Here is a 23,688-nt window from a genome sequence, read left to right as displayed (position 1 = left end):
GATAGAAATTCGTAATACAATTTCCAGTGCCTGGACATGACGTCTTCTTGCAATAAGTGGAAAAACCACTAGAGGTGAATATCTGATAATCTCTCTCCCTCAGCCCCAGCAAATTAAATGCTGAAGTCAAACAGCAACGTGTGGAGAAAGCCCTGCCCTTAATTGTACCTATTGAATTGAAGCAATCGAGGGCTATTTTCGTTCGTGTACCCTCTTTCCCCGGTACCTGGCAAAATGCATAGATTTTGTTTCTCGAGTTAAAAGGGCTTATTGTACCTTATGTGATCACTGAATAAAGACCGAGGTCCCTCCTGCCAATTTGCTGGCGTTTGCAAATCTCCAGCCTCCTTGCAGCTTTTAAGAGGAAAAAGAAAGTCAGGTGGCATTGTTACAGGTGCTGTAGGTCTCTCCCTTTTAAATGAGATCTGGCTGCAGAGACTGGAGTCAGAACAAGAAATCTACAGGGTTGAGAACGGGGGATTCATTCCCACAATTAATGTTCTGTGAGCAGCAGAACCAGATCCGATCGTCGGGGGGAGTTTTGCCAGGCTCCGGCGGTGTGTAAAAGTGCTTCGCTTGTGTGTCTGGGAGGTGGCGAAAACTGACCCTGAACTAACACAGAGAAGCTCCCGCTGGGTAGCGTGAAAGAGACGAAATAACCACTGCCGGAGCGGTCGCCTGCAAGCGTGATCCAGCCATTCCAGCAGCACGCAGCGCTCCAAGTAGAGACTGTGCGCCGCAAAGGAAGTGCCTCCTCTAGAGGAGTTGTAACTACCTCCTCCTCTCCTGTCTCTTACGCACTCACACCTTCTCCCCCAATGCACTTGTAAAGGGGAATCATCTGACCCCGGGTAGTGGAGAGGAAGCGGGCAGATCCCTTGCTCAGGGCGAGTTTGCACAGAGAGAAAAAAAGGGGGAAAGTTTGCGTAAAAAACCTCCTGCCCCTCTCCACCAACCTACCCTCCCCCCTCTCTGGACCAAGCAGTCCTGAAGTGCGTACTCGGGGATTGTGGGTTTAGGCTCGACCCGTGGCGGGAGGTCGGAGGAGAGTCAGGCAGGCTGCCGGGGTGGGCACAGCAGGGATCGCACGCACGGCTTCCCCTCACACCGGCTCTCTCCCTTCAGTGAGCGGCATACCCTGTGCGTGCGCGTGTGCCTACGGGAGGGAGGGAGCCAGGCGCAGGCGCACCGTCCGCCCGTCTGCAGCCCGGGCGCTCTCAGTGCAGATCACGGGGAGTTGATGGCAGCAGCGCGGTGCAGCCACCCGGCGGAGAGCGGAGCGTGGCGGAGCCCTGAGCCCAAAATGTGCGGGGAGGAAGACAGCAGCTGCAGCAGCTCCGGGAGCCCGAGGGACGGGACCGGGCACCCGCTGGTTACCCAGCTCTCCTGACCTGCATACCTCCTCCCTACACATCGCTCCCCCAAAGAATGTCAGCCAAGTCCAAGGGGACCCCCGCCTCCTCCTCGCCACCCGAGGGGCCGCCCGCAGCCTCCAAAGCCAAGGTGAAGGAACAGATCAAGATCATCGTGGAGGATTTGGAATTAGTCCTGGGGGACCTGAAAGACGTGGCCAAGGAACTCAAGGAGGTGAGCGGCGCTGCACTGGAGAGGCGTGGGGCAGCCCCACGTTCCCGATAGGGCGGACAGACTTGCCAACTCTTTGGGAGCCAGAGAGCGCCTCGCGAGCAGCGCACGGGGCTGGGCACAGGCTGGTTACACTTTGTCTTTGCCAAGGGGAAATCAACTGGTGTCTCTGCGCGGGGGGTGCAGAAAGCCAGGCAGCCCCTGTGGTGGCTGGCTCGGTGTGTCCCAGTCAGTTGTTCCCGGTGCTCTCCGGAGAGCGATGGAGACGGGAAGGCGCGGAAAAGGCGCTGTTGTTTTTGTGAATGATGAATTCAAGGGAAATCTCTTTCTGGAGTGGGGTTTGCCACCCAGTAGCGGCTGAGAGGGGGGCTCTTAGGCACTTGCGTTCAGGGGTCTCCATCACCCCCTCTCCCCCCGCTCACCGGTTTTCTCTGTGTTTCGAGGGGAGGAGGGAAGGGGGATTATGACTCTCTAGCCCTTTAAAGCAAAGGGGTCTGTAGGTATTTCCAGACACACACACCCCCATCCATCCCTGGGGATTCAGATTTGCCTTTAGCTACTCTGCGAGGGAGAGGCTTGTGTCCGTCTCTGAGCTGATGTGCCACTTAAGCCCTGACTCCCGGCGTGGTGTTGCTGTGCCTGGCTGTTGCGGATGCAATGTTTATGAGATGGAGGAGGACTGTTGAACTTATTATAGCTCCTGCCTTGGGGAAGTGGCCTTCGCTGCACCGGGGTTATACGGGGCATCTCCATGGGGGGAAAGGTTCCCTCTTGCTCCAACGTTAACTTTGCAATCGTATCCCTGTATTCATCCCGGAGCTGCCTGACTCTCACTACTCCGGCTGCTGGAAGATGGGGACAGGGAACGGGGGGGCTCCCTCGGTTATAAATCTGCTGGAAGCTTTCCCAGTTATTGGGGAAAGGACAAGTCTCTAGCGATTCTGCTAACATGTATAAAGGTCATAGTAGCAAAGTCTGTATTTTTCTTCTGAGACTTGTATCACAATCACGAGATGTACATCAGGCAAAATATCTGTTGATTTTTAGATATCTGGGAATCCATTGTAATGTTTCTTTGGTCAGGGACGAGTGTCAGCTTCTGTAGGTTAATCTGCAGACAGAATGTAATTACCGCGGAGATGTTTTTAAGTATCAAAATACTGTAGCTAAAATAATGTAACTTGGCTGTCCTTTTTGGAGCTTGCCCCAAATCTTGATTTTGCTACACAACTGGTCCACAGATGGTTGGATTGGATTATGCATTGAAATTCAAGTCCAAAGTTTGTGTGCATTGCCTGTAATCCGTTATTTGACATTTGTATTAGGCTGTGTTTTTTGCTCTCAAACATTAGTTTTCTATTTTAACATTATTTTCAACAAGTTTAGTCAACAGTCTTCTGCCTTCAGAGGCAGTCTTTAATTCAGTGATGTGTTAACATTTAGATTATATAAATATATATCCACTAATAACAGATGCAATCTCTATATGAGCATGATTAAACTAATCACAGTCCAAGATTTTTCACTCTTTCTGGAAGATGTCTGTAATTTTCCATTAATGTGCTACCTGTCCTCTATGTGTTGTATTCTTTGAGGATGTTTTAAAAACAGAAACCTGTTTCTTGTTCTTATTTGAATAGCAGTTCTTTGGACATTTAAAAATGTTGCTAAAATTAATTGGCTTCTGTTGCTGCACTAGTACATGTTGTTCAGAACCTACCTTGTGTTCTGCCCCATGAATGTAAATCATTCTGTACATATAATCAGACTCCTGGGTTTCCTCTAGTAAGCAAACAAGATCTCTGTAGTTGGAGGTCAAGTGTCATCATTTACTGTGGCATGTTTCATTTAAGCAGATATGTCTGTTCTGGCTGACTGTATCTGTAAGAGAGAACTAGGTTTACCTCTGCCTGATGGGAGTGGGAATGGCTTGTTTGGAACTTCTTTTCCCAGTTAGAAGTGAAACCAAAACTCTAAAATTCCAGTACTGTTGGGCTATAACTTGAAAGCTGTGTGCATGAAAAGAAAGCACTGTTAAAGAGTGCAAATTTTGAAAAAATGTAAACACTTCTTCTTATAACAATGATTCTTAATCAGTACTCAGAAGCTATGCTAACACCTGTGAATAATAATTTAAGTATCCTTTTTGTAAAGAGCCATCATTGTACCACAGATAAGTGTTGCATATGAAATTATTTATAATATCCTCTTAAAACATTGTCTTCATAAAAGTTAAATACATCTTGCACTGTAGTTATTTTGAGAAAAGTCTTTGGAAGTTTGCTATGTGACTGCTACATTTATAGTATAGGCTAAATCCACCCAAGAATTCTCAACATATCCTGTAATGTACTTTATTTGAACAGGGAGTAACTGAAGATATGCTAAATTAAGAGTCTGGCTTTGCAGAGCCTCTATATAGGTTGTGTATAGAGATTGCTGTGCATTTGGAAGGACTTTGAAGCATCGTGCTTTAAATAAAACTCCAGGCAGTTTATTGTATATTAAATATAGACTATCAGACATAAAATGCTGGTTTTATAGGCAGTGAAATGTTGCCTGTGAATTAGTAAACAGTTTTCACTATTTCAAAGCATGGTAAATACTAAAACCAAGTACATTTCATTGTGGAACCTGGCAGAGCTATAAACTGTAAGGCAAATCTTTCCTTCTTCTATTTGCATTCTAAATCAAATACACAATGTTCTTTTGGAAATGTTTTGGCTATCCTCCATCTTTACTGCATATGTGCCACAGTTAGACTCTTTTATATAGTGCCTTTTCTTGTGGTGTTAATGTTCCTCTTCGTACTGTACCAGGATGAATTTCTTTTTCAGGAGTGTGGCAATCTGAGAATTTGCCTTCTACTCTACTCTATTTTTGCTTTTATTTTTAAGAAAAAATGCACCATATTGCATTTTCAGATCTCTTTTGTACTTTTACGGAAATCTGCAGCTGCCAAATTGACAAATACAGCGTTTGTGTCTGGCTCAAACATATGTTTAGGATTGGGATCTTTTATGATATAATTTTTTGAATGGTAGCTGTTAGTTGCATGCATAGTTAATGCACTGGTGAGTTGAAAGATTCAATGCTTCAGAAGTGAACTCTCTCAAAATAATTGGTATGGAGAGTGGATGTGATTACTCCTGTACCATAGAGTTACATTTGGTTGTGCAGTATTCCACTTAAATTAACTTTCTCCCACCTGTTCTTTGCCCTACGTGTTTCCTACTGGTCACTTCAGTAGCTCTGGCCTTGAAGGTCAGAGAAAGAGGAGGACTCCTGTAGCATTCCAAGGTAGCAACAAGTACAATGATAGTAATGCCCAATGCTCTTTTTTTTTTCTCTCTCTCTCTCTCTCTCTCTCTCTCTCTCTCTTTTTTTTTTTTTTTTAGAAAAGGTTGGTTTTAAACATAAAAATAGGGCCAAAGCTATCTGATGTGACCTGTTAGACTTCTGCAACCTCTTCAGATACTTCCATATGAAATCTTGAGAGCCCAACTGCTTGAGACAGCTTTACATGTTTATCTGGGTAAGGAGCACATTTGAGAGAGATACTCCAGTGTATTAAGAAACAGGCAAAACCTTGCTTAACTTAATTTATTTCAGTGAAATCCAGACACACAAGTCTTGAAGATATTAAAATTCCTTTCAAAACAGAAGACAAAATTACATCATCTGTTGTAATGGAGTTATTGTGGCGCAGAAGTTAAACTTTATATAATTTACCATGATTTATTGATAAGTTTAGGCTAAGGCAGCCACAAAACACTTAGGATAGTGAAGGAGTGACTGGGAGACTTGTTAGGATGGAATAGTATGAGAGACAAGTTCTGAGTTGCAGCTGATGTATGTCTGGTCCTTCCATGGGTGCAATTTACTCATTAGAAACAGCCATACTTGTGTTGTTGCTAGAAGAAAAAACTATTATGGGTGTGTGTTAATTGCAGCACATATCTTGTATTGGAAGAACGTGCTGTTTAAACTGAGCTGTATGGCACCTGTTTGTTTAATATTTTTTTTTGGCCCCTTCAGAATATTCACCAACCACCACAACAGTATGCCCTAATGTAGTTCATTTTAAAATTCGCCCATCCAGAGTACTGGATGTCCGAGTCTTTTTTGAAAGATTTTTAACACTGGTTCTTGTTCTGCAGATGGAATTTACCTATTTACCTGTGAAGCACTTAGATGTTAAGGTGATGGCACTATAAGAAACCATAAGACAATATGTGCTACTGAATTTCTGTCCTCTAGTTTAAAAACTATAAGGAATTATTTCCTTTCTGTTTGGTATTGATGGACATAGAATGCATGTTGTAGCCCAAATTCTGCATTCTCTGTGAGTTCAGTGGGAAAGGGGTTTGTCTTGTATCTGTATTATAGTGTCATTGTTATTTGAAAGGCTCCCCCCTCCTGTGTTGATTGCACTAGGGAAATCTCAAATATCGAATCATTTGGTAAATACTTTTATAGAGATGGAAAAACTCATCAACCAGAACAGATTTCTGAAAGTAATTTGTGAAATATTTGCAGAGCTTTTAATTGGTGAATGGATGTGCTTCAGTCTTTTATCAAAAGGAAGCAGCTGTTGTAGCCATTGCCAGTGTTCAGTGCAATCCAAAATGGAGGTGTGTATCTCGCATGAGAAACATAAGCTCTAGTGGGCACGGTTTGAACATGGTGGTTCCTAAGTTTGGAATTTAGAATATTGTTCAGTTGATGGACTCTCATCAGAAATTATGGTTGTAGGACCGAATCAAACTCACCCCCCACCCCAAATTCCCTGGAAATCTTGGAATATCCTAATTCATGCATCAAAAGAAATCCTGTCTTCCCTAGTTCCACCTACCCCATTCTGAGCCCTCCCAAAGAGCTCTGTGTTTTCGGTAACTAAAAAAAGGATAAATAATCCTTTCCGACCCCTTTCCATAATGTTCAATTTCAATGAAGTTATGAGATAGGAAACTCGGGAGTGAACTGAGCAACCGGTAATGTGCTCCAGGTGATGGTAAAGTTGATAGATAAAACAAATGGCCCGATTCGTTACTGAGGTGGCTGCTCTTCTCCTATGATAAGGTCAGTGTGCGTAACCTTGTGGGTGAAATAAGCATGTTTATGTGGAATATTCCGTATTCACCATCTTTAGGATAAATTTGCACAGACCTATCATAGCTCCATTCCCAATAGTCTCAGTTTCTTCGCTCAAGACTATTGTGCACAGCTGGGAAGATACAGTACTTCAGGTCAGAACCTGAAATAACAAGCAATGTGCAGCAGTAGGCTATTTACAGACACTCCCCCTCTAGGAGATGGAAGCATGATTGTTGTCTCTCTAATCCTATCGTGCATCCAAATCCCTGATGTGTGGGCAGCGATACCCTCACTTTGTTATGGAATGACATTCCAGCATTCAGAGGTCATAGTTCAGGCATGATCAGATGCACATGCTACAACGGGATTTGGAGAGAAGGGTTCCTTAATCCTCAGCCCTCCACCACTGTTAATATATCCTTGGTAGATATGCTCTGAGTGCAGCATGGTAGAGTAGCCCATATATCCAGGTCTGATTGACAGAGTGGAAGACTGATGTACAGCACTGTGTGTTCCTTAGACTGAAGCCTTCATGTGTGTTGTACCGGTGTGGCCAGGAATAGTGCTTTGTGTAGGCATCAAGGCCAAGATGTCTTGTGACTGGTTGCTTACACATCTGGATTATATGCTCCAAGATTTGCCATTCTTGCCAGGAGTATACTTCTCCCTCAGCTTTCCCCATCCCATTTCCTTGATGAGATATGCAGCTGCAATCTTTGCCTTCACTTTTGTAATGAGTGCAGAGTATGATTCACTATGTATTTGAAGCACTGCACAGATTCTTCACTTGTGATCTGTTCAGTGATACCAAAAAGGGCCATAAATAGTTAACTGAATCATAGTTTTGTTACTCCTTTCATAGCTAAGAGTATATAAAATATTTATACATTTAAAATGTTACAAAAGTACAAATGTATTAAAGTAAAATTCTTACAGATGTTCAATAAATAGCTACGAAGCTCATATGTGGTCCTGAACCTCTGATGCTTAGTTTAGGATTATCAGGGACACATTAAATGCTGATGTGATGCTGGGTGAGATTTCTTTGCATCTGACTGGAATCAAGTTGCCATAAGCTAGCAACTCCTTTCATTCTTATACAATATACAATTAATAGAAAGAACCAATGTATACACACAACACTATTTATTAACATCATATGGCTTGACAGAAGGAAGAATGCTGTCAAATTTATGTTAGCTAAATTTTGTTTTCAGCTACATTCATTCTGCTTGTGAAACACTAAGTTACTTGAAAGTACAATATATTGTACAACCATGAACTAAATAGAACATATATAATTTTGGTTTTAAAATAAAAATAGTACCACTGTTAGAATAAGTATTACAATGTATGCTTGTATGAACTTCATGCAATCTAGATGCTTCTGACAGTGATCAGAAAACAAACTGTAGTATAGCAAAAGCATGAATCTGTTCTTTGAAGTTTTGCCATTGACTTCAGTGGGAGAAAGATTGGGTTCTAAACTCAGATACATTTTTAAGATTTCAGCCATAACTTTCTGTTTAGTATGTATGTGTGTGTGTATATATGAATATTTATAGATGCATAGATTTTAAGGTGAGAAGAGACCATTATGATCAAATCAGATCTCCTGTGTAACACAGGCCATAGGACTTCCTTGAACTAATTCCTATATGAACTAGAACCTATCTTTAAATATATATATATATTTAAAAATTTCCAGTGACGGAGAATCCCCCACAAAACCTAGGTAAGTTGATTCAGTGGCTAGTTGTTCTCATTCTTAAAAAAATTCTAGTGTTAATTTGTCTAGGTTCAACTTCCAATGGTTGTGGATCTTGTCATACCTTTGTCTGCTAGACAGAAGAGCCCTCTGTTATCAAATTTCTGTTTCCCCATGGATGTACTTTTAGACTGTGAACAAGTCAGTCCTTAACCTTCTTTTTCATGAGCTAAAGAAATCGAGCTCCTGGAGTCTATCAGTGTAAGGCGTATTTTCCAATCCTTTAATCATTCTTCAATTTATCAACATTCTTAAATTGTGGACATCCGAACTGGACGTAATATTCCAATAGTATATGCACCAGTGCCAAATACTGAGATAATAGAACTTCCCTCCTCCTACTCAAGATTCCCCTGTTTATACATTCAGGGTTCACATTAACCCTTTTGGCCACAGCATTGCACTGGGACCTCCTATTCAATTGATTATCTACCATGACCTTGATGTCCTTTTCAGAGCACTGCTTTCCAGGATTCAGTTCCCCATTCTGTAAGTATGGCCTACGTTCTTTGGTCCTAGATGCATACGTTTACACTTAGCCATATTAAAATGCATATGGTTTGCTTGTTCCCAGTTTACCAAGCAATCCAGATCGCTCTGAATCAGTGACCTGTCCTTATTCATTATTTACAATTTATAATCATTTGACTTGTGTGTGTATATACACACACATACTTCACTTGGTACTGCACAATATTTTGATTAAGAAACTGGGGCAATACAAAATGTGGGTGGGTGGGTGGGCGGGCGGAGGACTGTCCTTGACGTTGTCTCAGAAGTTTTTGCCAGTCTCCTCAGCTTTGGGCACAACTATCTTAATGGAAGAAGGTTTCATAAGCCTATCAAAAACTCAGTGAACACCAGTTTTGTTAAACATAATGACAAAATGCACTATGTAAAATCTAACACTCCTGTTCTTTCTCATTCAGTTATTATAATGAAAATTAAAAATTAATTAAGGGGTTTCAAAGCATGTAACTTGAATTGAGAGATTTTCATTAAATTAAAATTAAATTAAAAGCAAAACGAATCTTGAAAACCCTTTGTTTAGAACCCCCCGCAACCTCTCTTTGCACCTTTGTAAACCAAATGCAGTAACACTGAGGCAATTCAATAGAACCAGAAAGTGAAACTGACTTTAAAAAGGTGAATAACCAGACTAGTTTCCCTCTCTCAGCAAAATGAAGTGCAGAAAGCTAATAAGAAGCATAAAAGGTGAAACATAAACACTTTTTTTTAGTTATGAATATTGTCTAATCTAGGCATTATACATACTCTTCACAATGGTATCAGAATTGTGTTACATTTCACAAATAAAGTAACATGCACCTGTTGAAGCTTCCTTTTTTCACACATGCGTAGAGATTATTAAAAATGATGATAATTGTTATTGTGTGGGAAAGCTGGGTTGAAGATCTGGGTTTTGCACATTGTCCTGGCTCATGATTATTGTTAACTCTTGTAGAACAGTGTTCTAGAAGCTGTGGACTAGCCACAGAGATGTCTGTCTCTCTCCTACTCTCTTTAGTCCCACTTTTGATAGATCCAGTGGAAAACAGCTAATGTGGTTGGGCTTAATCTTTCAGAGAGAGAGAGTCCCTGAGATAGCCCGGGCCCCACTTGTTGAAGGTGGTGTAGATTAAGACCGAGACTTAAATTTTAGTGTAGTATTTGATGGTTGCTAGTGTACGAAGCACGAGAGTGATGTGCTTGTGACACCCTGTTTTGGTTAGTCAGTGGGCTGTCATATCATGCACCAGCTGGAGCATTTTCAGTGCCTGTGGTATCATTTCCAGCTTCAGTGCATTGTAATTATTGAGACCGGAGATGCATGAGTGATTGTGGCCAAGTCTCATCTGACAAGATGGAGCATAATTTCCTGGCCTCGTGTAGTTGGAAGGTATATTTTATAGATGCTGCTTGGGTAGCCATAGCCATATGTAGCTATTACAGTTTAAATTGTCATATAAATATGTATTTCTTTACAAATATAACATTAATCTCATAGTACCCTGTAATCTAATTTTCTCATTATACAGACATTCATGGGAACCTTTTGCTATTTCACCTTTTTTATAATGTTTGGAACTGTCAATTCCTGCAATGAAAAAGATGATTAAATTAAATGGTTTTTATTCTAGAAGTTTGCAGATTTCTTGGAAATAACTCAAACTTGCAAATATTGGGTGAAGTTGTGGTTTGCTGTGCAAAGCCTGATTTATGACGATCCCCTTAGTACAGGGGGAAAAATAGAAGTGTTATAGGGAGGAAGCACTCTTTTTGTGCTAATCCTGAGGAAAGGTGCACGTTGCCTGTATAGCTAAGCCATTGCTACATTAGCTCATAGGCTCTGTGGTGAAAGGCTGCAGCCTATGCCCCCTTCCCACGTGGCTTGTGACCAGTCTCTTGTTTGGTTATAAGTCATTGACTCTCTAGGTATCCATGCATGCCATTCACAATGTCCTCTCCTATCATGCTCTCATTGTGAGAGCTATTGAAGAGCTTGCTTTAAGCATGAAGGGGTCCGAAAAATGTCTGCTCAGTCCCTTCTCACAGCCCGCAAAACAGTAGCAATTCTGCTGCACTTTATGTTCATTGCAGAGGGGGTTTGAGTCCATTGGTGTTTCATTTTTGGTTTAATATTATTAAATTAAAATGAACTGGAATAGTTAGTAGCAATCTCCTCCAGACAGAAAGAGTATTGTCAGTCCTCTCTTCTCCATAGATAATAGAATGTTAACCTTTAAATACATATGAACACACTCATCCATTGTTTCTTGCAATATGTGCCACAGTGCATAATGGAGTTTGACAGCACTGAAGGTTGAATCATTTCCAGAACTCATTGCAGATTAAGTTTGCTCAGTAATCAGAAGAATGCTTGTAATTTTAAAACATGGTTTTTATTGAAGCCTTTCTTGGGAACTTCTGCATTAGGTCAATCTTGAATCACATTTGGTTTTTTTTTTTCTTCTCCCTCATGCGGTATACTAAGAAAGGAATTATGCCCTTTTCCCTGATGCATATTGAAAGCTAAGGGCCAGATTAAGTTACCCTTAATTCATGTTGAGTTGCACTTTATATGACAAGTTATCCTCTGAAGTTAGCGGAGTAAGGTACTACTCAGTGGGTGTAAAGGGTATCTGTATCTGTCCCTATATTTATTACTGGGAACCAGCAATCCAAAGCTTGTGGGTCATGAACTGAATTATAGAAGGTTTGACTAAATGCCTAGAAGATTATATTTATATTTTCTAAACTACGATCATTTAGTAGATTATAAAATTTTAGCTGTCATTGCCAATACCATTGTACTACAATAGAAAGTTCATGTAATGTTCCTCCAAAGGGAATTAAAGTAAAAAATAAATATGAAAACATTAGCAAATGAACAACATGGGGTCTGCTTCTCAGTTCCTTTATACTATCTGTATTGAAGTGCAACTCCACTATCTTCATTTATGTAAAGGGATGGAGAATTAGGTCCAGCGTCTTTTCTAACTCCAATATTAAGCAAAACAAAAATGATTGACTCTTTTTTGCATACTGTAATTTTTGAAGTGCTTGCTTCCATTGTATGCTTTCTTTCATATATTTTGTTGAAACAAGACAAGAACTAAATGGCTTTTAAAAAGTAGTTCCCATGACTGTTTAGAGAACATTAAATAAGCACACCGAGTATTTCTAATGAGAAAGTAATAGGCTAGCTAAAATAAATTGAAGATATACCAATTATTGAAAACAAAATTGGCACAAGTACTTTTGTTATTAAATCAAATCTATTACATATTCAGCAATAATGGTATATTATGAACATTAGCATTCCCAATAAACATTTATCTTACCAAAACAAGCTTCAAAATTTTGGCATTAAAATCACAATAATAAACAGTTCCTAATTTCAAACCCAGTAGTACATAGTGGATTTGAAAGTGAGATTTCCTGTCCCTAATACAGTACATAACACGGACTTGTCTTTAGCACTAGTATGTGCTTTTCCTCCTCCAAATTAAATTGTCATGACAAACACAATGAGATGCAATTACTCAAATGAACTTTGTGAACTGATTAGTTTTGTCCCTCACATTCCAACCTCTGCAGAACTCCCCTGAACACAAAGAGATAAAAGCCTTAGCTTTGAGTTACTTAGTTTTTGTTGATTCGTATTAACACTCCCAATTCTGAAAACAGCTTTTCTTTTCTCTCTGCATTCTTTTCTCTCCATTCCCCCCTCTCCCCAAGTTCACTCCAGTATTCCTGTTTAATCTGGACTACAGTACCAATGGTTTTCAAAGCTTTTTTTTTTTTTTTTTGGTCAGTTCACAATTTGATACGTACATATTTTAAAGCATTAATCTCTGTACTCTTAAAATCTGAATAAAAAATTCAATGCACAGATAGTATTTGTGCTGAGGTATTTCTGTGAAGTTAACCTTAGTAATGTGATGTCTCCTTCTCTTTCCCAGTTTAGTAGTAACAGACTGGCATGGTGGCAGACTATGGAGTGTTGTGTGTGTGATCTTTACAAAATGAAAGCTTTTTCTCTTAGAGTTCATAAGGGGTTAAACTAATATTATTTTCCAGGCTTTCCAATTCAGCATCCAAAAATATTATTTAAAATTCACTCCATTCTTGATCCAAAGACTGTGATGCTGCTGCCTTTAATAAATGGTAGTTGTTAGCTTCCAACTAAATGCTTTTCTTTTCTGTGGGCACTGTTGGTGATGTGATCATACAGTCTGCAAGAAATGTGTATTCGAAATGTGGTAGATGCACTCTCCTGGTACTGTTGTATGTGTGATCTGAGGCAGGATGCTAGGCATAGAGGGTAGTTTCTCACTGCCAACATTTAATATCTTTTACTTTCTGAGGAGATTTTCACTGTGATATCCCCAACAAGTCAGACTGCCTAAACAGGTCCATACCTGTGCTTTGCTTTCTCTCCAAAGGCTTTCACTTGTGCATTGTCTGCAGTTATAAGTTACCACACAGCTCTTTGTAAGCAAGCACATTTATTCTTATAATAGCCGTACAGAGAACTATATTAAAACAATAAAAGAACCTAAACATGTGCTAAATAGTTTACTAGAGGTCACTCCCATCTCCAACCTAGCATTCTGGTAGGTTTTAGTCCTTCAAAACCCACAGCTGGGTTTCCCCATGGTTATAAGTTCATTTCCATCTTAGATCCAGAACCAGAAAGAAGGCTGGGCAGATCCGTTGTTTCTCTGGCTCGGGCCATTGATCTTGGCCTTCTGTAACAGGTAATCAGCAGAGAATAAACCTCTCCGTGTGTAGGCACCTTTGGGCTTTGAAGAGATGGTGTGGGCATGTGGTACAATTGATGCATCTACAGTTCACATGATTTCAACTGTGGCAGCTTGAATTGGTAGCATGGATTAGATTTCCCTCAGTGGAGGTAAAAATTAATGGGGATGGGTGATGGCCCTCCTCATGTTGCCCCTTCCAGAAATGTTTGGCGTTAGGGTAGTGTCCCTTTCCTGAGAATTTGACACCAACCCAACTTAACCAGACAACTTTGCATAGACACCTGGATACTCGTACAAGGCCTGGTGATTGCCTTATGCAGTGGCTCTGAATAGGGATGTGGCCTTGCTATCAGGCTAGTGCATTGCTTTAGATCAGATTCTATGTAGTAGTGCCAGATGGGTAAATTACACAACAAGCAGTGATAATGTAAGTTACTGCGAATCATAGAATCGGAGACTTGCAATGGAGAAGGCTTCTTAGGTATTGATAAAATTCATCTGGAATACCGTATGAAGTGTTGATCGCTGCCACCTGGCCATGGGGGGGATTTTATTGTATTGGAAGGAAGGTTTTTATAGGACACCAAAACCAAATCAATACAACTTACGTGTTCAGTTCTTGTGAAATGGGAGTTAGTGATGACCAGAGGCAGATCACTGCACCAGAATGAAAAAACTGGTTTGTATTAGCCTAATCTACTCTTTTTACATATTTTATTGTTGAAAAGCATTTTTTTGTTTGAAACCTGTTTTAAAGAGGTTTTTTACTTTAAAAATGAGAGCAGAGAACTAGGTGTAAAGAATGAAGTCATGCAAATGTTAATAAAAGTATTGATTATACCATAGCAAAGGCGATCCAAGAACTGAGTTTAAGAGACACACAGACTTGTCTCTGAGACTGAGTTGAGGGATATGATGAAATGAGATCAACCAAAATAATAAGAAAAAAAAGGGCAGAAATGATGTCTTGGATGACCTTTGCTTATTTGTAAATTGCATGGGCCAGATCTTTAGCTGATATAAAGTGACATAATGATATTACAACTGTGTCAGTTTACAGCAGTGGAGGAGCTAGCCCTGTGTTCTTAAACAATACCAGCCATTTGGGTCACTTCATTCACATGAAATTGGTTGCTTGTAGTAAATCCATGGCCTGCCTTGATCTTCACACCAAAAATTGACCATCAGTGCCTAGGTTTGAATCTATTAGGCACTGAAAACAGTCTAATACAGTTTCCCTTTCTGTATATTAGGCTCTGACAGACCATGCTTAGTGTACAGGAGTTCTGGTATTCCGCCTTTGTTTACCACGCTTTATAACGCTAACATTATTGAGCACTTAGGAATGGTGGTCTGACAGTGATGGAAGATCAAAATAAAAGTAAGAAACCCAATTGCATTTGGATATAGGGTAGCTACTGTATGGCATTTCATATCAAGCAACTCTTTCTCCTAATTCTCTTATCTCTACTGAATAAGTGAATCATATCTGAATACCTATTACAGAATTACGAGTATTGGAGGTAGCATTTGTTGACCATGAAAAACCTGTCTGTAGCATACAGAATGAAGGCTATGAATTATTATAATTTATTTATTTCTGTGATGACTTGGCTAGCATCTTGAATAACAAATGCACTACTAGTTTCTTAAGGTTATTAAAAGGGAGTTTTGTTGTCCCCCGGCCCTCCAAACTACTTCTAGCTACGTACCTGATGTACAAGGATATGTTCTCCATGATTTGATAGTCTGTCACAGAGCTGCATCTAGGTTAAGAATATAAATTTCTGAGCTTCAACATTTAACAGACATCAGTCAACAAGGGACATAAAACAAAATGCTAGAAGCCAAAACTGATTAGAAAACCCCACACTATCATTTCTAAGCAAGTTTCTTTTATGACATCTTCAGGAAAAATGAAGACAGCCTTGACTGATCTTTTATATTTTAAAGATCAAATACAGTTAATAATGTTTATTATGAAGAGGAAGTGGGATCAGTACTTTGGCAGATGAATTACTCAGTCCAGAACCTGCCACTGGCTTCTCAGATAGTTACACTACTGACAATTGCGTGCCATTATGCCTATTGGATTTTGAAGGGGATAAGTAAGGACTCATAAGGGATTTGAAATCCTATTGATACTATATTTTCTGAAATCAAGTACTTGTTTAGAGACCAACTCAATTTGTACAGGGAAAAAATACATTTCCTGAATTCTTCTTTTCTCTTTTAAGCTTAATTTCATTTATTAAGAAGAATGAAGCACCATTGTTATCAGTGTGAATTATGAATATGAAATGCTGTTCTTCTATGCATGGTTTCTTATTAATAAGTAACTAAGTTGTCTGCTACATACATGGTAATATACTACAATTAAATCTTAATCAACTTGCAATAATTACTACATCATATGTTAATTAAATGTCCATTTTGGGTAGTTTACTTAAATTGTTACCTTGTTTCTTGTACAGTGATTGTAGTCTTGCAACACTACAGTGACATTTTTCTTTAAAGAGCTTTGTTTTAGACCAGAAAAACAAGTCATGATAATCAGAAGGCAAAAGAGTATATATATATATTATTGCCCCTTCTTTTGAAACTGAGCAGTAGCAGATGTCTGGGCCTTGCAGGTCAGCATCCCATTGGAGGAGACATCAGTCCTCTGGAGTCTGGGTATATTCTTGGTGTTAGTTGATTTATTTACCTCTGTATACCAGTGCTTGAACAAAGGTGGTCGCAAACAACATGCAGGGCAATTTCTTCTCCCAGGAATCTCAGCCCAGCTGCAATGCCCAGTTTCTTGGGAACAGCTCTGAGCTTTGTATATGTGTTTCGAGAGGTTGACAGAGAATACTTGACCGTGAAGGATAAGGGTAAGTGGGGGTGAGATTTTCTTTGCTTTGGATTAGAATAAAGTTTTCCATGCCTCATGAGTGCCCCCCCCCCCTTTGGTTGCAAGCCACTAACTGAGAAACACTGGCCGAGTGACAACACTCTGGTTAAAAATCCAAGGATCCTTTCCGACAGAGGCCTTCTCAGTTTGTGCTCACCCTTTTCTTTTTCTATGGCCCTCTGCTTTCTAGGAGGTCTAGTAAATTTTTCAAGCCCTGGGATATGTTATTTTAATGAACACAATTAAAAATGAGAGTGATGGTAGCTGAAGATGCTCACAAAAGATCAATTAAACTGCAATCTGAGTAAAGGAATAACGTTACGCGTTTGTTTCTGCTTGCTCTAATACCACTACTATGTAAATGAAGTAAAAGAATGTTTTTGAGGAGTTCTGGGTTTTCTACTATAGCACTGCCATCCTTGTCAAAGGAATTCTGACCTGGTTACGTGCCCAGACCATACGGAGTAACTCTTTGCAAGAGTAGTATGTGTTTTTTGTTTTGTTTTTTGTTTTCTAATTTGATTTGCATTGTATTTCAAAGGCAAATGTAATCTTTTATTGGCAAGGCTGGTAGCACCACTTATTAAAATTGCCTCACACTTCCCATTTGAAGAGTCTGTGTTCAGTTGTTCATAACTTTGCCAAACTTTAACTTTCTAGGCTAAAATTTGCCATGCTGTTTCTTTTGGCCAAATTATAACCCTTGGAAAAATTGTGGTTTGCACATGCTCAGTAGAAACTTTTTAGATTTTTAGTAGCTAAATTCCCCAAAGATTCCTTCTGCATTGAGCATGCTCCAACCCAGAGCTGAGCAGGAATCTCCCTTCACTTGTGGCTTTGGGTTGCTGCAGGCTCTGCTGAGTCTGGGTCCAGGTACTGGGGCTGAGAGCAGGGAGGCTTTTTGTCCTGTGCTGTTGATGAGACCAAGGCCCAGGCAGCATGAAGGAGGAACCTGCCTGATTTTAATGCAGTGAAGACAAAATCTGGACCTGGAGTAAGCCGGGGGTGGGTGCAGAAACTTGGACTGGAGGTTGGCAGGAGGGATACTGGGACTGGCTGGGTAAGGGGACTGGGAGCTGTAGGAGAGAGATTGGGGCAATCTGGGCAAAGAGACTGAGAACCATGGTGGAAACTGGGACCCAGTAGGTAAGGGTGTGACTGGCATTGTATGAGGAGCTGTGGGAGACTGGGACTGGCTGTGCAAGGAAACCGGGACTGGGAGCCACTAGGATGGAGAGAAGGAGGTGTGGGGGGAGAGGGAGACCGATTTGACGAGGAACTGGGGCAAAACTGGGACTAGCTGGACAAAGATTGGGACAAGGATCTGTGTGTGTGTGACTGAGATTTGACAAGAAGGCTGGGGAACAAGATTGAAATTGAGAGCTAGTGGGAATGGGGAAAGCCTGCCTGGGGGTGGCAACAGAAGGCCAGGTTTGGGGGCAGATACAGATTGGATGAGGAGTTGGGAGTCAGAGAATTGGGACTGGCTGGGCAAGTAGAACAGGGACAAGAAGCTTGGGGGTTGGTGGGGAGAACTCAGGAATGGCTGGACAAGGGGACTGGGATGAGAACCTGAGGAGTGAAGGCTGGGGCTTGCAAGGTGAGGAGAATGGGACTGGGATGAGAAGCCAGGGGTGGGGTGGGGACAGGAAAAAAGGAGTTACGTTTGCAGGGATTGGGCAGAAGAGTATGTTCCCACTAGAGCATACTCCTCTCCAGAGCCTTGAATGGAAGCCAAGATCCTGAGTCTGATCATTCCTTTGTTTTCAGCAAATATCTATGAAATATACTGGGAAAGTGTCCCATTCCTTGCAATTCTATATAGTGGTAGATTATCATCCTTTGGTGTCAGTTACACAATTAAATGCTCAAGTGGTGGAAGTCTCTGTGGTCCATCTAAAGGTTTGCACCCTGCTGATGACTCATATAAGTGATGGAATTTGGTTTGTTTCAGTTTCTTTTTTAAAAGCTTAGGAAGTGACACACAAAGTACGTTAAAAGAATATTATTAAGATTGCAAAGTCGTATACGCAAAAGTTAAGAAATGCCAGAATGAAAGTTGCCTGTGCAACCTTAATTTGACTCCCTTGTGTATATGTGCTATGATACAGTCTTTACATGATCACATAAAATTTTTTCCACAGGACTCCTGCCCCATTGAATGCACAGAATGGACCTGCTCTAAGGATGAATCAAGGCTGTGTATAGTGAAGCAGTCCGTTGTCAGTAGGACCCCTGTTTCATTTATTGCAGAAGTTGGAAGGTGTATACCGTAGTGCCGGGAACAGGGGATTGCAGGAAGAGAAAGGATGATCTTGTGGTTAAGACAATTAAATGCTACCCTGGAGAACTGGATTCTATCTCTCCCTCTGCCAAAGAGTTCATATGTAGTGATGGACAAGTCATTTAAATCAGAGTTTTCACAGGTGCTCACTATTTGTGTATTCCTCATGTTCTCGCTCCCCAACTTGAGACCCTGGGTTCTGATTTGCAGAAGTGCTGAGCATTCACAGCTGAAGTCCATGGGAACTGTGCTTTGAATATATTAAGTCCTGTAGAAGGATATGTTTTCTGAAAAATCAGGGCCTGGGTATCTCATGTTGGACACCCAATATTAATGGATACTTTTGGCCTTAATCTTTTTGTGCCTCAATTCCCTGGTGTAAAATTGGGGATAATACCCTCACAGGAGTGTTGTGAAAATAAATTCAGTAATATTTGTGAAGCACTCAGATACTGTAGTGAAAAGTGCTATTGGAAAGCCCATGAGGAAATTAATCATTCTTTCTTTAAAGCACGGTTTGAATAGCATGCAGTAAAGAAGGCCTGCAGACACATATTGAACAATGAGGATAAAACAAAATATTAAATTGCTGCTCATAAAGTGAGCGCCATTTGATGCTGTGCACTGAATGAGGTGGCAGTTCTATGGAAACAATAGTATGTGGTCATGTAATTTAAGACTATCATAACACATGCACAGAAGGGGAGTAAATTAAGGTTGCACAAGCTACCTTGATTCTGGCATTTCCGAATTTTTGAGTGATTGACTTTGCAACTTAGCAAGTGTTATTTTAATGTCATTTTGGTATGTGTAATATTGAATATAGTCCAACAAAGGTGAAACAGTTCTGCTAGGACACAAAGAAAATGGATGAAATGAGGTAAATACAATTTAGCACACAATTATTACCTGACTTCTTTGTTTCTTCATAGAAAAGGAAAAATGTGAACTGAAAACAATTAACAGTTGATTCACTATTTCACATATCACAACAATCAGTTTTAGCTAAGATAAAAATAAATACCGTTCCTAGATGTAAAAGGGAAAGATGCTACCAGTTCTGTGATTGTAGTTTATTTGGAGATTTGAACCTCTGGTTTCAGTGTTCTCCTTGATTGCTAGTTCCCATTCTGCAGTGCATTGCGCATGTTCAATGCCCTGTCCTCGTTTGGGGCCACACACAGCAGGTGTCCACCCAATCATAATACACTGCAGGATCTGGATCTTATCAGTACATAATAAATATTTTCAGTAATGATACTTTAAAGGAGTTTAAACCATAATTTAAAAATATCTGGATTAAATTATGTTTCTATGACAAGGTATTGAAATGAGAGACATCTCCTCTGACCTAGAAACCTTTAAAAAATCAGTTGGTATAAACATTGGGTTTTTAATGTTTTTATCTTATTTTGTTACTTTGCCAAGGAAGGATAGAAGTTCTTTTCATTAAAATTTAGTGATGCTTTTTAATCAAGGTGCACTGTCTGCTGAAATGTTCGCTTTTGATCATGACTCACATTTAAAGATACTGCAACCACTAAAGAGCAACATTTATTTCCCAGTTCTTGCTGATCCTGGTCATGCTGTACGTATTGCATACAAAAAGTGTTTCTTTCAAAAGGATCAGTGTTTGCCTTTTATGCTGAATGCATACAACACAAACTGTGATTTGTGGACATGGTGGGGGTAGTGGCTAGGGTTGAGTCTCATCTTTGGTTGGTTATTTTCTTTTCTGGTTTTATCTTTTGTATTGTAATTTTAATTATGTTAAGTTACCTAGCATCCAGGCTAGATGCTCTTTTTTATATTCGTTATAAATTTAAATGTGTTAAAAAGTAAATATATCAAAACCAGGAAGCATTTCCCTTCTATCAACTAAGGGTAAAATACACTCTCTATTTAATTTCCAGGTCACATCCAGCATTATGTAGTGAAAGGAAATTAAACACAGAGATACGAAGCTTTTACAATACCCATTACACTCATCTCTATCTGTATATTCCTCTCCTTCTTTTATTGGGGTACTGTCTGCTCTTTCTTGCTATAAAGGTAATAGTGCCTCCAGCATAATGTATCAGTGTGTTAGCCATTACCAAGCCACCACTCCAGCATTATTTCTAAAATGTTTTGTCACTCCTGAAATATATTGTATCTTAAAGACAAAACCAGGACTTTCTGTGCTTCACATGTAGCAAAAGACCCATAATTTGGGAGTAATGGTTAAGGGGGAATTTGAAGTCACTCCTATATTCAAAAGTAGTGAACCTTCAGGGTGCCTGTGGCTAAAGCTATACCAAAGTCAGCATTTTCAGTTCACCATGTGAACGTGTTTGTTTTTGTTTTTGACGTCATATATTTTGTATATTTTAACTTATGGGGTTTTTAACTGTTGTGCATCTGCTTACAGGCTATAATTACCACATTTATGTTTTGAATAACTGAATGATAAATAGTTTTTGTGTTTCATTGTGAGCTTTGGGTTTGCACAAACCACCAACCTTCAGAACAAAACACAGCTGAAATCTCTAATTTGGCCTGCAGTAGGCTCCTTTGAAAAGTGGCTGTGGTTCACCAAAATCTTCACAATCCCTGGGGTGCATCTGGCCTAGATTTCAGGTATGTTATGAAACCCAAAAGAAGATGATTTGCCCCTAGCTAGCCAGATTTTGGGTTTTGTTATAAAAGTTTTCCACAACTCTGGCTGTGACATCTTCAAATAAAAAACGAGTCTTAAAAAATGTAACACTACACATCATAATCTATATCCTAAGGCCAGCTCCCTCTCTGTAAATTGGGGATTTCCTACTTCATGGAGGCCTTGAGGATAAATACATTAAAAATTGAGAAGCGCTCAGATACTAGGGTATTGGGGCCATATTAATACCTGAGATAGATGGATAGACAGATACTGTTGGTCTTTCATAGGGTTCCTAGAGGATACTAACTAGACTAAGTGCCAGTGCTCTCCTGTGCAGCAGTGCTAATTGCCAACTTTTGTCAGTTGCACATGTGCTAATTACTTTTTAATAGAATCAATGGAAGAGAATTTTCCACTAAGCGTCTATGGATAGTTATTGCAGATTTTTCTTTCAAGAGCTTGAAGCTTTGTTTAAACTTTACTCTTTCACCCTCCATCAGATCTATTTGCACCAAAATGGTAAAATTACAGCAAATGTATGCTGAGATTATGCAATCTGTTCTTTCATACTGTCCATGTTGCTACACACACCATGCTTTGTAATAGACACGTTTTCAGGGTTAGTATTGACAGCCCCTGTGATGAGGCCTTATAACTATACTAAATAAATAAAATGTTCAGGAGCAATAGGTTTTAGTGTACTAAAAATACCCCCCCCCAGCCATCTGGGGAGGGTGGAGGGAAGCATTTGGTTGGACTGCAAAGGGAATGGATTGTCCCAAGAAGAGTTGTCAGGCGGGGTGGAGCATTGGCCAGAAAAATGCCTCTCCAGTCAGAGGATTGTTGCAGGTTGGGCCAAGAAATGAGATGTGCTGCTCCCAGGAGGGAGAGGGGAGGTGAAGAGCATATGCTAGAGCCACTGCCACCCCCTCTCGCCTTTTAGAAATTAGAAATTAATGGAGATATCCTATCTCCTAGAACTGGAAGAGACCTTGAAAGGCTATGTCTCATTGGCCGGCTGGGGGAAGAGAGTGGTAGCTTATTTTGGCTTCCACCCTCCCCTCCCCTACCAATAACTTAAATCTTTGCCTGTGCTGCTCCAGCCCCTTGCCTCATCAGCTGCTCTGCATACCAGTAGCTTTAAATAGGGAGCTGTGTTTCCAGGATGCAGTTGGTCTGACTGATGGCCTCTTTTTGGGTTCAGGAAGGAACTTTTCCCATTTGCCATAGGTCTGATGGTGTGACAGTTCTCAGGGCAGACCTCAAGTCACCTTGTTACCCCCTGCTTTCAGCATGAGGGAATCTTGCCTATGCCTTGGCTAGATGTCAGCTTCCTACCACCCCCAACCTTTCAGCCGCTCAAGCTCTGTCTTCTGGGCTGTCAGCCCTGTCTTCACCTTGCAGGTTAACAATAGGTGGACCCCAAGTCCCTTTGAATTGTTCCCCTATGATATCCAGCCTCTGATTACTCACAGAAATCCCAGATCCTCTGCTCCAGAAAATGCAGCGTATCCCAGTTTACTAGTTTTACCTTACACCACTGCTCCTGTAAACCACACAGCACTTGTAATAAAACAAAAGAAGATTTTTTTAACAAAGGGTGAAGGTTAAAATAGAAACGAGAGAAAGTGGGGGAAACAAATACAAAACAAAATCATAAAACACACACCTGGATCTACACTTATCAGTAGTTACCTTTCCTATCTAATAAAGCAGGTTTTCTCCCCAAAGAAATCCATTGCAGAGCTGACTTGTTTCACAAGAATCAGGATCCAAACACATTCATGAAAGCACCCCTGCACTACAAAGAGTTTCCTCAGTGCATGGATACAGAGTGCTACACCCTTCTCTGTGTTATACCGAGAACAGCCTTTGGTTTCTGTTCACAGACAGGGTGAATCTGTCTTTTTGTAAAGTTCCTTATTTCCTTTAAGTGCTTTTCAAGTTTGCAGTTGCCTCTGATGTTGAAAGTCTTAGTATTGTGCAGGACCAAACAGTTGTGCCTTGCCAAATAGGAAGGGGTGAGACTCCCGCTTGCCTGAATGGGCTGTTACTGAGACAAATTATCCTCGGGTAACCAATTTTTACTCTAAGTCTATGAAGCATACTTGGACATAATTACATTATTCCTTAAATATTACCCATACA

The 23,688-nt window shown here is 40.4% G+C and overlaps 1 protein-coding gene across 3 annotated transcripts in view; it reads left to right on the top strand.

The window, feature by feature from the left end:
* Positions 1-1,090: 1,090 nt before the first annotated feature.
* PRR16 (proline rich 16) overlaps positions 1,091-23,688 on the top strand; it is a 236,337-nt gene continuing 213,739 nt past the window's right edge. For all 3 annotated transcript variants that reach the window (XM_054031270.1, XM_054031272.1, XM_054031273.1), the window contains exon 1: positions 1,091-1,587. In XM_054031270.1, coding sequence (XP_053887245.1) covers positions 1,429-1,587 — 159 coding nt within the window. In that variant the 5' untranslated portion in view covers positions 1,091-1,428. The remainder of the gene's footprint in view (positions 1,588-23,688) is intronic.

Source organism: Malaclemys terrapin, chromosome 6, assembly GCF_027887155.1.
Source record: "Malaclemys terrapin pileata isolate rMalTer1 chromosome 6, rMalTer1.hap1, whole genome shotgun sequence".
NCBI lineage: Eukaryota > Metazoa > Chordata > Testudines > Emydidae > Malaclemys > Malaclemys terrapin.
Note: the sequence above shows the minus strand (reverse complement) of the source record. Positions and strands in the feature narration are given on the sequence as shown.